The sequence below is a fragment of the Elephantulus edwardii genome, unplaced genomic scaffold (assembly GCF_000299155.1).
Source record: "Elephantulus edwardii isolate Elephantulus edwardi_28Jun2011 unplaced genomic scaffold, EleEdw1.0 scaffold00030, whole genome shotgun sequence".
NCBI lineage: Eukaryota > Metazoa > Chordata > Mammalia > Macroscelidea > Macroscelididae > Elephantulus > Elephantulus edwardii.
Window position 1 is genome coordinate 5,593,744 of NW_006399780.1, and position 13,506 is coordinate 5,607,249.

Genomic DNA, 13,506 nt, shown 5'->3' on the forward strand with positions numbered 1-13,506 from the left:
GTATTCCTGGAAACATAGTGTTTACTTATTTGTGTGAATCTGTGTGGTGATATATTTTGATTGCCCAACCATATATTTAGAAATTTTTACTGCATATCAAAATATACTTTTTTTTTTAAAAAAAAAGTCTTTCACTTACCTAAAACAAATGAAAATTAATTGTTTGCTTTCCTGAAGAGAAACAATTTTAATTTTTGGTGTGAGTTGCACAGAGTAGGGGAGAAAAACTCAAAGCAGATGAACTTTATTCCATTTGATAAATACACGTATTTTAAAATTAAATATTTACTGGCATTGATTAGAAAAAATAATCCAACATTTAGTCATTTGAATTCAAGAATGAATGACTTCATAATTGTTTTTAATTATTAAGATAAATGATTCTGTTTTGTTATATAATTTGAAAAATGAATTTTCCAAAATGGATTAGAAATAAGTCTGTTCTTTAAAGTGCATGGATTGTAAAGGGCGCAAAAAAAATCGTATTTCAGAATGATATGAATTGAGGGTTTTGTATTTGGTTAGTCAGAGGTTTGATTACTCCAGACATTTGGGATGGTGCTGAGGCTTGGAAAGAAAGGGGAAACCTAGATGCTGGTTTTAACTTTTATGTGTGGACCCCTCCTCCTCCATTCACTAAAACGGAACAAAAAATCCCGCAAATGTTAAAAAAAAACACCAAACCAGCTGAGAGGAACAGAAGCCCGGGGAATTACCCAGTGCTTTGGCCATAGCTGCTTCATCACACGCTGACTGGCAAAACTTAGAAAGGGTTCCTCTTTAATGTTAGCTCCGGTGATACAGTGGATAAGCAATGAATGAGCCCAGCAGTAGCTCCTTGGAAGAAGAAAACCCAACAGTCTCGTCTTGAATAGATGTGTTGTTGTTAAGTGCCATCGATTCAAGCACGACTTATAGCGATCCTATCAACAAAAAATCTCAACTCTGTTCTATTCTGCGCCATCCTCACACTTCCTGACACATAAGAACCCGCTGTAGCAGTCACCATGTCGGTCCACCTTGTCAGTGGTCTTCCTCTCCTTCGCTGACCCTCCACCCTTCCCAGCATCATTTCCTTCTCCAAGGAATAGCACCTCCTAGCAACATGCCCTAAATATGTGAGGCGAAGCCTCATCTCATTCTTGCCTCCAGAGAGCACTCGGGCTGCACCCTCTCCAAGACATAGCTGTTTGTTCTCTTGGTCATCCATGGGATGTTCTGTATTCTTCACCAACACCTCAGTTCCAAGGTGCCAGTCTTTTTCTGTCATCCTTATTCATTGTCCAGCTCTTAGATGCTTAACAAGTAATTGGAAAGACTATGGCCTTGTAAACCATCAGACCTCATGTCAGAGAGCTTGTCTCTTACACAACAAGAACTCTATTTTAGGGAGAGATGACAGGTCTAGAGGCATGATGAGAAAGAGGGTAGCAGTGGCTCTTGATTCCCATGGTAGCAGCCATAACACGGGTGTCATCCTTATACAGGAATGGCCTCTTCTTTTGTCCTGATGCATTCAGACAAGTTAGGGGACAGCTCCTGTAGAACCATCATTCTAGAATGACAGGGGTTTGGGAGGGTGTTTCCTTATTTTTCATTTGAAAAAAGCTTGCAAATAATTTGTTTTCATTCACTTCTTCCATATATATTTGGCTTTGTAACACGGATTACAATTGATTACAAACTCAAAGCTGCTGCCGTCAAGATGCATGCAGAGCCAGTGTACCTCTATTGAGTTTCTGCGGCTCCAAATCCAGACAGAAGACTGCCCATCCCCCCCCCCTTGTTGCTGGTGAATTCAAACTGCCTATAACGCAAAGCCTTTGGGCCACAACTTGCTATGGGCTTTGCCAACCTGATTGATGTAATGTCTGATCAACTCCTGACTGTATATAGCCTTTCCTTTTACTCAGCTTCTCTGTTTATGAAGTTTGACTCCAGTCTCTCGCCCTTCTCATCCCTGTTAATCCAAGAATAATACTGTGTGCAAACCTCTCCTTGGCGCTTTATACTAGTCATTTGTCATTTGTGACCGATATATGCCACTCAGTGTTGTTTTCTTCTAAATACATTGATATTGTGCAGTGTTTGATGAATTATTTATAGTTTTTAGTGATGTATAATGCTGGATTAAGTATCAATGCATCATAGTTTCTTTATCTGTTCCTTTGTTGACACTGGGTTTGTTTCCAACTCTTTGCTCTTGGGAGTAGTGCTGGGACAGATGTTAGTGTGCGTGGTAGCTCTCATTTCTTTGGGATCTATACATTGTAGTAGGATTGCAGGACCAAATTATATTTCTGTTCACAACTTAGATTGTTCTGAGAGTTAATAGTTGTCAGAATGGACAGCATCAAGTGTGAGAGACTGAAAAAGATTGTGAGATATTCCACTCTTGCACTGATACAGGTGAGGCAAGAAGGGGATGGTGAGAAATAAAACTAGATGATGCTCCAAGGAATATCATTAATTTTGCTTCAGTTCTTAATTTCCTAAATTTTAACAACTCCTTCACCTGAGCATTCACACATTTCCCACCTATTTTTGCGGCTCCTTAGAGAAATGCTAGGATTTTTAAAAAAGTTTGCTCTAATTATACATTCTTAATTTTTATTGTTGTAAAAGCATAGACTTTAAAAAGCCTGATAACACGGCAATCAACATATTCTGAGGATACTGCCTCAGAGAGGCTCTGAGGAGTTAAATGGTGTGCTCAGGAGTACCAGAGCCCCGGCATAGCAAGCTCCAAGTTCCAAGGGAACAGAACATGAAGTAGCATTAGAGAAAAAGCGAGTGAGTCAACAACAGGTGCATTCACTCCACAACATCCCCATTTAAAACAGCACCCATTTGTTATCTTGTAGGTTCTGTAGGTTGAGAGTTTGCAAGGCTTTGCCAGGGCAGCTGCATTTCCATTTGAGGCGTGTGGTCCTCTCCCACACTTAGCGTTATTTGGTGAAACTTGTCCTTTAAAGTTTAGGACCAAGGTTACTAGGATTCCCCCCTCTCCCACATTAAAAAAGATTTTATTGTTATAAAATACATGGAACAAAAAACCAAAACCAAACACCCCAAACCTTGCCATTTCAGCCATCTTTACATGTACAGTTTGCTGTCCTTAAGTATATTCACCGTGTTGTACAGCCATTACCAAAAGTTTTTGCATCATTCTAAACAGAAACCCTTTCTCCTTAAGCAATAGTAAGTCTTACTCTCTTCTCCTCCCTGGTCCCAGATGCTCACTAACAGACTTGTTGTCTGAAAGCATTTATCTGCTCTGGGTGTTTTATCATCTCAACTTAGTACTGTTGAGGTGGAACCAGTTCATAGCTGACCCTCCAGCAGGTTTTTGGAGACTGTACACCACAGAGGAGGACACTGCCCATTTCTCTGTGGAACAGCTGATAGATTCGAACAAACTATCTGCCTTTGGGTTGGCAGTGCACCTCCTTACCACAGATATCCTATGACATCGCCACCAGAGTCAGATCATACGATATTTGTCCTATTATGACTGGCTTATTTCACTCATCCAGCAGTGGCTTCTCTGAAGAATGACATTCTTTCTGGACACTTTTCACAGCCCCAGAAACCCAAGATAGGGCGAGCTGAGTCAGTTCCAGCTTGACAACATTAAGGTGCTATGGATGGGGGTTTTTAGGTTTGCTTTTGAAAGTATTTCACACAGCATAGTGTTTTCAGGGTTCATCTGGATTGTGTTGCATTTATTGGAATTGTGTTTCCCTTAATGACTGGATGATACCTACCCTTGATACGTGGAGTCCTTGTGGAGGTACAAACATTTCACGTACCAACCTATTAACAGAAAGGTTGGAGGTTTGAGTCCATCCAGGGTTCCTTGGGTAGAAAGACCTGACGGCCTGCTTCTGAAAAACCACTGAGAAATGATCTTTAACTCTGACACACAGGTTGGAAACAGCTCAGTGGCAGCTGGTTTGGGTTAATTTCCAACAGCTCAGATCCTGTGTTACTGTAAAATATATCGACTCAGGCCTGACTCATATCTCACTCTCCAGTGGGTTTTAGGAAGCTGTAAATCACAAGGGAGGAGACTGCATGTCTTTTTTCCATGGAGCACCTTGTGGATTCGTAATGTCTGCCTTTGGTTAACAGCGTAACTCCTTACCCACTAGGCCACCTGAACTCCCTAGACTGTAGAGCTCATACACTGTTACCTGCCAGCCTCTCTGGTTGGAGAATATATATGTGTGTGTGTGTGTGTGTGTGTGTGTGTGTGTGTGTGTATGCGCGCGCGCGCGCGCGCGCGTGCTTGGTTCTCTCTAGCTGTTCTCTCTTCCCTTTCGTGCTCCTTCCTAGTCGAACTCCTAGGTATCTTCCAAGCTCTACTCTCCATTTCACAGATTGGAAAGACCAGTGGCCTGGGAAAGGATGTATGCAGCCTCTCATCCATCTTTATTTTTGTTGCTATTGCAAATAGAATATTTTTAAAAATCTGCTGTGATTCTAAGCTATAAAAGTGCATTTAATTTTTCTGATCTTTTTAAAAAGTACTTTATTGTGTTTTAATGGAAAGTTTAACCAGCAAATTCGATTCCCATTCAAAAATTCATGCATAAATTGTTCTGTGACATTAGTTACTGACCCCAGAGGGCCCCCATGCTCTTGCTTGCTCTTGGCCAGTGGTTGCTATGGGTCCCTGGAGAGTGCCTTTGGGTTCTTGTCTAGGACCCTCTCTTCAGCAGGACAGGGTTCTTTCCAAAGGCAGGGGATATGAGTCCAGTGCTGTCCTTTGACTCCTTGACTGGTTCACCTGAACCTCACCCAGATCATCTCTTTTTAATTAATGCAGAATCATCTGATTCCAAATCAACCCTCTGTGTAATCTGGGCTTACTGTAATCTTCACAGAAGCAGATGGGCACATCTTCTGTGGAGCTGCTATCATCGTTGTTACTATATGCTTACATGTAGTTGAGTCATTGACTCACCACTGATCCTCCAGAAGGTTTTCAGAGGCTGTAAATCACACGGGGACAGGTGGGAAGAGATACTCATATTTCTACCAAAGATCCTAGGGATTTGAGCTGCCCACCTTTGGGTTGGCAGTGCAACTCATTACCACTAAGCCACCAGAGCTAGTGGGTTTAAGCCACTGACCTTTCATTTAGCAGCCAGGTGATTAACCGCTGCATTACCAGTGCTCCTTAACATCAGCTGATGAAGAGACTTCAGTTACATCTGCAAAATTTATTTTAACATATAAGGTATCAAAATCATAGGCAAGTTGTCGTTCATGACCCTTCTCATACTTGATCCCCAAACCCTACTCCTTTTCAGATTGAAAAATTAAGCCTAAGAGAGGTTGGTGCACTTGACCTACCAATGAGATACTGTCAAAGTGGAGAAAATATGAATCTTCAATCTGAAGCACCCTCTTCCTGAATTTAGAAAAGCCTCGCTTAATCACCTCTCATGTTTCTTTATATTGTAGGTGTGGTCTCCTTAGTAGCTGTTCATCCATCCACAGTAAACACTCTTGGAAAACAACTCCTGCCTAAAACCTTTGGACAGTCCAATGTCAACATTGCACAGCAAGTGGTAAGAAACCTTTCCCCAAGGACGGGCTGCAGATGTTCCGGGAGAGGGGTTGGGGGTTTGCACAGGTCAGGCAGGAGCAGTCTTAGTGTGTATGCAGTCGGTGCCCTCTGTTCACTGTAGCGCTCAGAAGTCGTATTGCCTGACAACGCCCCCTTGCGGTCGGGGTGCTCGCTGCTTCCTTCCTGCTGATTGGTTGACATGTGAGGAGTTTGAGCATCATTGTTAGCCTTAGTTAACCTCCTGTGCCCGTACAAGTTCAAGTGCTCAGAGTGCTTACACACATGTGCTTACATACACTTTATCTTGTTCACGCCTTCCAGTGACTGCACAGTGGGTATTTGAGAGGAGCCTCAGGCAGAGCATGAAATAGTAATAACCCAAATCCCAGGAGAACCGCCCACAGTCCTGACCCGCAGGTGATAGGTGCCCGAGCACATACAAGGAATCATGGTTTCTGATTCCTTCTCCCATGGTTTTACCACTGGCTCCTCCCTCTTGTGCACATTGTTTTTCTCTGTACTCAAATATGGTTTTGCCCGCTGCTTCCTTAATAACCCTACATGGTTAGTCAAGATGCATTTTGTTTTAATGTGTTTGAGGAGAAAAGAATTTTGGAGTAAAGAGCAGTGGCACTGCGGGTAGAGAACTGGTCTGTGTGTTCGGCCTTTGTCCCCTTTGGGTGATGCCCTCACGGTGAGGTGTGCAGGATGCCTGGGAGGTGGTAGTGGGGCTGTGAGGGGAGGTGGTGAGAAATGACATCAGTGTAGTAGAAGGAAGGCTGACTGTGCTGGGTCTGATTATACAGGATGACAGCAGCGGGCTGTGATGTCTACCCCGCTCTGTCAGTGCTCACTCTCCTTCCCTCAGTAGTTGGCAGTTTCCGTAGCATGTTTACTAACATCTTCTCTTGATGTGATTTGCTTGTTTTGTGACCTTCGTTTCTCTCTCTGATGGGCTCTCGATACCAGCCTATTAAAGACAAGAAAAAAAAATCCCAAACAAAATTCTGCAAGGCAGGTGGGGTGGTTTACACCTCTGGGTAGCAGGCTAGGGCACTTAGGAGGGAGGGAGGGAGGGAGGGAGGTTTACTCAGTGTAGATTGTGCATCTAACTCAGTGCTTCAGACTGAGTTCTACCCTGAGAAGGCAACACCAAGACAGGCCCAAGTTTTAAAGATGTAGGTGAACTGGAGTGAAAACTAAATCAGAAAAGATTATGAGGTTGGATCCATGCTAGAAACATAATCTCTCTTTTAAGGCAGCGTGTGTGTTGTATCGTGAACAAATGTATCTTGTCCACAAAGTGAGAGACAACAGCTGCAGACTCAAAGCAGGCTAGTCATGCTGCTTTGCATGTGCGTGCCAATAGTTCAGTCTCCCATATCAGCCTTATTACGCCTCTCCCAGCTTTCTAGTTCCAGGGCTGCAACCTGTATTTTTGCCCTGTTCCAATTTTTACATGTGCTCATCCAAATTCTGAAAATTCAAGCCTACTTTCCTTTCACTGGCCATGGTAAAACTGGTTCAAAGCCTTTGTTTAACTAGAGTTGTTTAAGGGTTGGGTATGGATAAACCTGGACAAAGGTTGTTCTGGGTCTGCAATCCTTTGTGTGGTGGCAGCTTCCCTGATGACTGAGGACACATGGTCTGGGTGATGCCTGGGTGTGGATTCCTGCTGCTCTGGTCCTTCATGATCTAGCCTGTGCTGCGTGTTTCTAGCTTCCAGGCCCTTCCTGCCAAGCCCTGGCCTTTGTGGTGGAAATGAGGCCGCCTCTAGCAGCCTCAGCACTGCCTCTCCCTCCTCCCACCCCTAGCTCTGTAAAGCGCTGCCACACTCTGTCTCCAAGTGGCCCACGCTCATGCTGCTACACCCTCCTCTCAAGCACATGTGATGTGACATCACTTTTTGGCGGGAAGAAAACCTTTGTTTGGCATAAGAGACTGAGCACGGTCCTGTGTGGGTCCGGCAGCAGTTGCTTTGCAGGGGGTGTGCCTGGACTGTTTGCTGCTTTGTCCAGTTTACTGCTGCTTCTTAAACCTCAGTTTGGGGTCTGTCCTTTCTGTGTAGTAATTGTTTCTTTTTCTTTGAGGAACAGTTACTACACTCACCCGATATTCTGATCATTTCCGTATTTCAGTCTTTATTTTAAGTTCCTTTCTACTCTTTGTATTTTATGTAATTGGACCGGAGTCTGTCTAGATCATTTTCATTAATTTTAGCACTGATTTAGTTTGAAGAGCAAGTTCCTTGTGTCTCATCAACTTCCAGCACATAGTCAAAAGCCTGAACTCTAGAGTTTGGCCACTTCTTTTTCTGATAAGACTTTTTATTAGTTTGAATATTAATTTATTCACTGTGCCAGAGGTAGCATGGCCTACTAAGAAGAGAATGGTGTTCAAATCCCAGCTTTCTCGCTCATAAACTACACTCATACCCCAGGGACCCAGTCTCTCTCTGCAGTTAAGTGATAGAATTTTGCTTTGCAGAATCATTGTGAATGACTGAAATCAATACTGTTTAAAAGTTCTGGCACTTTAATTGGTTACAGATTTTCCCTAAGTATTATTTTGTAAGAAGACAATTCCATTTCACTTTTTACTCTATTAAAGTACACGTCTTACTTTTATAGCTACTTACATACTTTCTGTATTACAACAGAGGTTTAGCTTGGGGAATAAACCTTGTTAATTATATCAACAGTTCTGCTTAATTTATCAACCTAAATTATCTGAGTGATGCTGATTTGAGTTGAAAATAAAATTACTTTTATGCCTCAATAGTCCCACACAAAGGAGCTCTGTGGCCTAGTGGCAAGAAGCTGCATTGCAATCCTGAAGGCATGCAGTTGGAGGCCACCAGCTGCTCCATGGGAGAAGGATGGGCATTCTTCTCCTGTTCAGTTAACTACTTCTGAAAGCACCTCCCACAAGGGTCAGCTACGGGTCGATTCCAGCTCTATGGTACATACAACAGTCCCACACAATTAAAATGCGCAATGCACAAATGTCTCTTAAGCTCTTCTTAAGAAAAAGCTCTTATAAGCTCTTCTTATACCAAAAATAGAGGCATTGTTTGCTTCTAATACCAGAAGTGAGGTTTAATAATTATGTGAATGAAAATATAATGTGGGTGTGAGTAGGCCATAAACTTTCCTTTTACTAAGTGTGCCATTGTGCCCTCAGCCCATGGCCCAGATTGTAGTTCTCTTCTCTGTTGGAAAGGAGATCACATCTTGCTATTGCAGTTACCACTTGCTGTCAGGCTGAGTCTGACTCATGAAGACCCCGTATGTACACAGTAGAACTGCTCCACAGGACAGTTGTTTAAGGTGACCTTTTGGAAGCAGTTTACCAAGCTTGTCTTCAAGACAGTTATGAGTGGTTTTGTGCTGTCATCCTTTTGACTAGTAGTTGATTGCTTAACCATTTGTGCTACCCAAGTATTCCTGTATCATCCTTTACAAGTGCCTTACTTCTTCTAAAGCACTGAGTGTGTTTTGTGGTTTTCAAAATCTTCTCATATTGCAGAGTAAAACATATCTGCACAAAATTTACAGAACTTACCATATACATACATACATATATACATATGTGTGTATATATATATATATATAGGGGTTGTATACACACACATACTATAGAGAGAGAGAGAGAGTGCTCGCCCTGGTGGCCTAGTGACAAAAAGCTGCATTGACATCCCGAAGGCACACAGTTCTAATCCTTCAGCTACTCCATGGGATGAGGATGGGCAGTCTCCTCCCATGCAGTTAACTGCCTCTGAAAACCCTCCGGAGGGTCAGTTATGGGTCGGTTCCAACTCGATGGTACAATGTAAACAATGCCTGTGTATATAGTTAACACCCCAGGATATCCCTTCATGCAACTCTCAGCTCTTCCTTTCCACAAGGGGTAAGCATGAAACAGATTTTTATGGTGAAGGTAAAATTATTGTTATCCTTTTACCACCTCACCATACCTGTCTATAAAATTGTAGTCCATTTTTATCTGTCTTTTGGGTTCTTGATTGAGTAGAAACCTGTGCTGTGTCTAAAATGTGAGATTAAGGTACAAACACTGTATCCTCCATTGATGATTGTTGGTGGCCTAATGAGTAATTGTTGCGTTGCCAATCCATAAGTACATGGTTCAAATCTGGCAGCTATTCCAAGGGAGAAAGAGGAATAGTCTCCTCCCATGCCATTTACAGAGTCTGAAAACCTGCTGGAGGGTCAGTTATGAGTTGATTCTAACTCAGAAGCAATGAATTGTTGAGTAGACTTTAATAAAAACTCAACTGTGCACTTTGGAGGCAGTAGGTTGGATTGCTGGAGAGAGGAGGGAAGTTGAGCACCCAGGTCAGATAGTTTTTATCAGACCTATAAAGATTAAACACGGAGGTCACACACTTCCGTGTTCTTGGAGCTTCTGGTGTTTTCTGTGTGGTGGGAATTACAGGAGCTGTGAGACCAAAACACCAGAGTTTGGATTCCAACTCTACTACGGCTTCCTACTCTGAACCTCAGCTCCCATCCTAATAGTAATAACACTTGCTGTTTCTTGGGCTGGTTTGAATGATTTAAAAAGAGATTACACCTACCCTCAATGACATGGATTGATTCAGTGACTGGGGTAATGAGGGTAGGTGTGTCAGAGGCAATAAAGTTGGCACAGGATAGAGCAGTTTTCAGGGCTATTGTATATAGTGTTGCTATGATTCACAAGCTACTTGACGGCACATAACAACAACACACCCAAACAAAAGGGTGCTGCATTGCTGAGTTTCCCCTCCATACATCCTCTCTCCTGGTGCCCAACCCAGGCCATGCCAAGGGCTGACACTCTCCTATACCTTCATGGGAAATGTGAGGGGTAGAAGTCAAACTGCTGTCCTCCTAGGGAAATGATCAGTCCTTGAGCAGAGACAGGTGTCCCCATGGGATCTCTGAACCATTTCCTGAAAACATAGGCTCTTTTCTTCCCAGCTCCCTAAGCTCCCACCCTGGTGAGCAGGTACCTGCTCCCCAGGTAGCTCTTTGGTTTCTGGATACAGGTGGAAATGCAGTGGCAGGTGTGGAATCAGCCATCTGCTGGACCAGGCTGCACTTGGCTCCTGATCCCTTGTGGTCTCCTAACCCCCCGCCACTCCCCGCTGAAACAGGCAGCTTCTGGTTTGCAGTCTGATTCCCTTTCGTTTCTCAAAAACTTAAGCTCTTAATTCTAACCACACTCTCCTTACACTACTCATCTCTTTGGCCCCTGGCCCCTTCTAATCTCTTTTCCTTTCTGGCCCTTCAACTTTAGACTCTCCTTCCTTTTGCCATTTCCCTGTTTATGGTTTTTGCTCTGCATGTCCCTTTGTGCTCCCAATTTATTGTTTATTTCTGTTGACCTATAATGCTTATCGTATGTCGTGTGAAAATGAAATAATGCCCAGTAGTAACCCATGCCTTTGTGTTGCTAGAGGGCACATGTTTGTGTGCGTATGAGAATAGAAACCAGTCTTCCACAGAAGGTAAGCTAGATCCATGTTGAGCCAAGTCGATGTCAGAGTCTCTGGACAGGGAAATGAATGTCTTCTGTTTTTGTAAGACGTTAACTCTACCTTCACTGAGTGTTGACAAGTTCTCAGTCTGGAGTCTGCTTGCTTGTCTGATGTCCCGAGTCCATGATTGATTAAAAGTGGGGTGTCGCAGGAGGAAAGAGAGGTCTGAAGGTCAGTGACGGTGTAGGCCAGGATGACATAGGAGCAGGCAGGCCAGTGTTTTATTCTGTTGTTGCCAGGTAAGAACTTACCTCATGGCACCTCACAGGAGGGCATCTCTCCGTTGTTAAGGCCCCAGACAGAAGTGTTTGAAAAGCAGATGCTAATATTTGAAGAACACCAGCAGCTTGAGTGCAGGAAGGAGAGGAGCAGAAACCCACACTGTAACTCAGAGGGTGCGTGTGCCCCAGCCTGAGCTGTTCAGCAATCAGTGCCAGTGCCCAATAACGCACTTCCTTCCCTGGCCTTTCCCAGAGGCGAGGAAAACAAAGTGGTAAAGGACTCATGGCATGGCCCACAGCTAAAGTGAAAATGCACTCAGAGGCTAGCTGCTGAACTTAGTGAGTGCAAATGGCACTCCAGTGTGGGGAACATAGCCAGTGTCTCATGTTGTGAGACTCTTCTGCAGTGTTCTTTTAGCCAAAATCTCATTGGGGGTTAAGAGTCTTTCCCCTTTTCAGCTCCCCAAACACCACCAAACTGACAGCTAAAGCTCAGGAGACTTAAGGAGACAGGAGAGTTCAGACTTAACCACACACTAATAGTGTTTTATAAATGTGTAATTATTGAACCCTTATTTGCAAAACCGTATTCATATATTCATCCACTCTCAAGTAGGCTATTTCTTAGAGCAGTTCAAAGTTTATAGAAAATCGTAGTGTTCTGTATATCATCCACCCTTCCTATTTACCCTGTTACTAACTTCTTGCCTTGTTAGAGTTGATTAACCACTGCTGATAGATTATCGTTAACTCAAGTCCACCATTCACATAGGCTTCAGTCTTCATGTTGTACTCATTTTAACTCAACTCATTGCCATCAAGTTGGGAATGACTTAAAACTGATCCTCCAGTGGGTTTTCAGAGGCTGCAGTTCATAAGGTGGGGGAGATTGTTCATCTTTCTCCCTTGGAGCAGCTGGTGGATTCAGACCCCAGAGAGATAAGTAAGACATTTGGGTTAATAGCACAACTCTTTACTACGGACCAGTGTTCCTCCTTCATGTTGTATAGTTCTACTGATTTTGGAAAAGGAAAAAATTGTTTTATACCCCCTGTTATAAAATGGCCATAGGAATGCTCTGTGCTTTACCTGATCATCCCTCACTTCACATGAAATTGCTTTAATAAGCAATTAATGAGCATTTCTTGTATACTATATACGCTCCTCTGGGTTTTTTGTTCTTACTGTAGAATAACTTAATTATTGTTATGTATCATTGAGTTCGAACCAACTGATGACTGCCTGGTGGGTTTTCACAGGCAGTAAATCACATAGCTGAAGGTTGCCCATCTTTCTCCCCACAGAGTAGCAGATGGATTCAAACCATGTATCTTTGGATTGGCAGTGAAACTCGTTACCACTAAGACACCAGAGCTCCCTAACTTAATTAATATATTCTGTTTGGAACTTCAAGTAGAACTCGCAAAAATGGTTTGAGAGAAAACACCAGTTAGAGGGCCATTTTGAGGGTCAAGATAGAGTGTCTTGAAGAGTTGTGAGCTTGAATTTCATTAAGCCCTTGTTCCAGGAGGAAACATCCATGTGTAAGGTCATATAAAATTGTGTTTAAAAGATTTCACTGAGTCAAGCTTCTGCATTGGGTATACTTGCATATTCAGGCAAGGACTTCACTAGAGGTAAACGTTTAAAAGTCATCCACTTACTCTCTTAAGAATACCCCTTTGAAGTTACAGAGTGTTGTTCCTAAGTACTTGCTTTGAGGAAACACACCTTCAGAGGTTTTCAAACTATTTTGGCAATAAAAGAAGCACATTTCACATTGAAACGCCAAATACACACTACCAAAATCGAATGCACAGCTGAATTCAAAAGAGACCAAAGTTTCCTGCAAAAATGGACACCTATGGGAGATTTGTCCTTTCTTTCTCTACCAAAAAACACAATTTAATTACAGGACATACAGTCACTCTGATAAATCTTTTATGTTAAGAAATGCAAATATGACATTTGACTCTATATGTGAATGAAAAGGATGGAAATTCAATTAACCTTTTCTTCTCTGGATTATAATGTGTGTGGACTGTTAACATTGAGCGAGGTGATCTGGGCTTAGAGGCAGATAATTTTAAAAAGTCCTTCTGTCAGCTATTCACAGGGCCACGACAGATAATGTCTTTATCCCACTAAGAAGGGGAAGTAAAGGG

General features: G+C 42.8%; 1 protein-coding gene across 1 annotated transcript in view; it reads left to right on the forward strand.

The window, feature by feature from the left end:
- The window catches only part of TFDP1 (transcription factor Dp-1), a gene marked incomplete at its 3' end in the record, with an annotated part of 75,784 nt that overhangs the window by 32,405 nt on the left and 29,873 nt on the right, over window positions 1-13,506 (forward strand). The window contains exon 3 of the mRNA XM_006883960.1: window positions 5,473-5,579. Within this exon, the coding sequence (XP_006884022.1) occupies window positions 5,473-5,579 (107 nt within the window). The remainder of the gene's footprint in view (window positions 1-5,472; window positions 5,580-13,506) is intronic.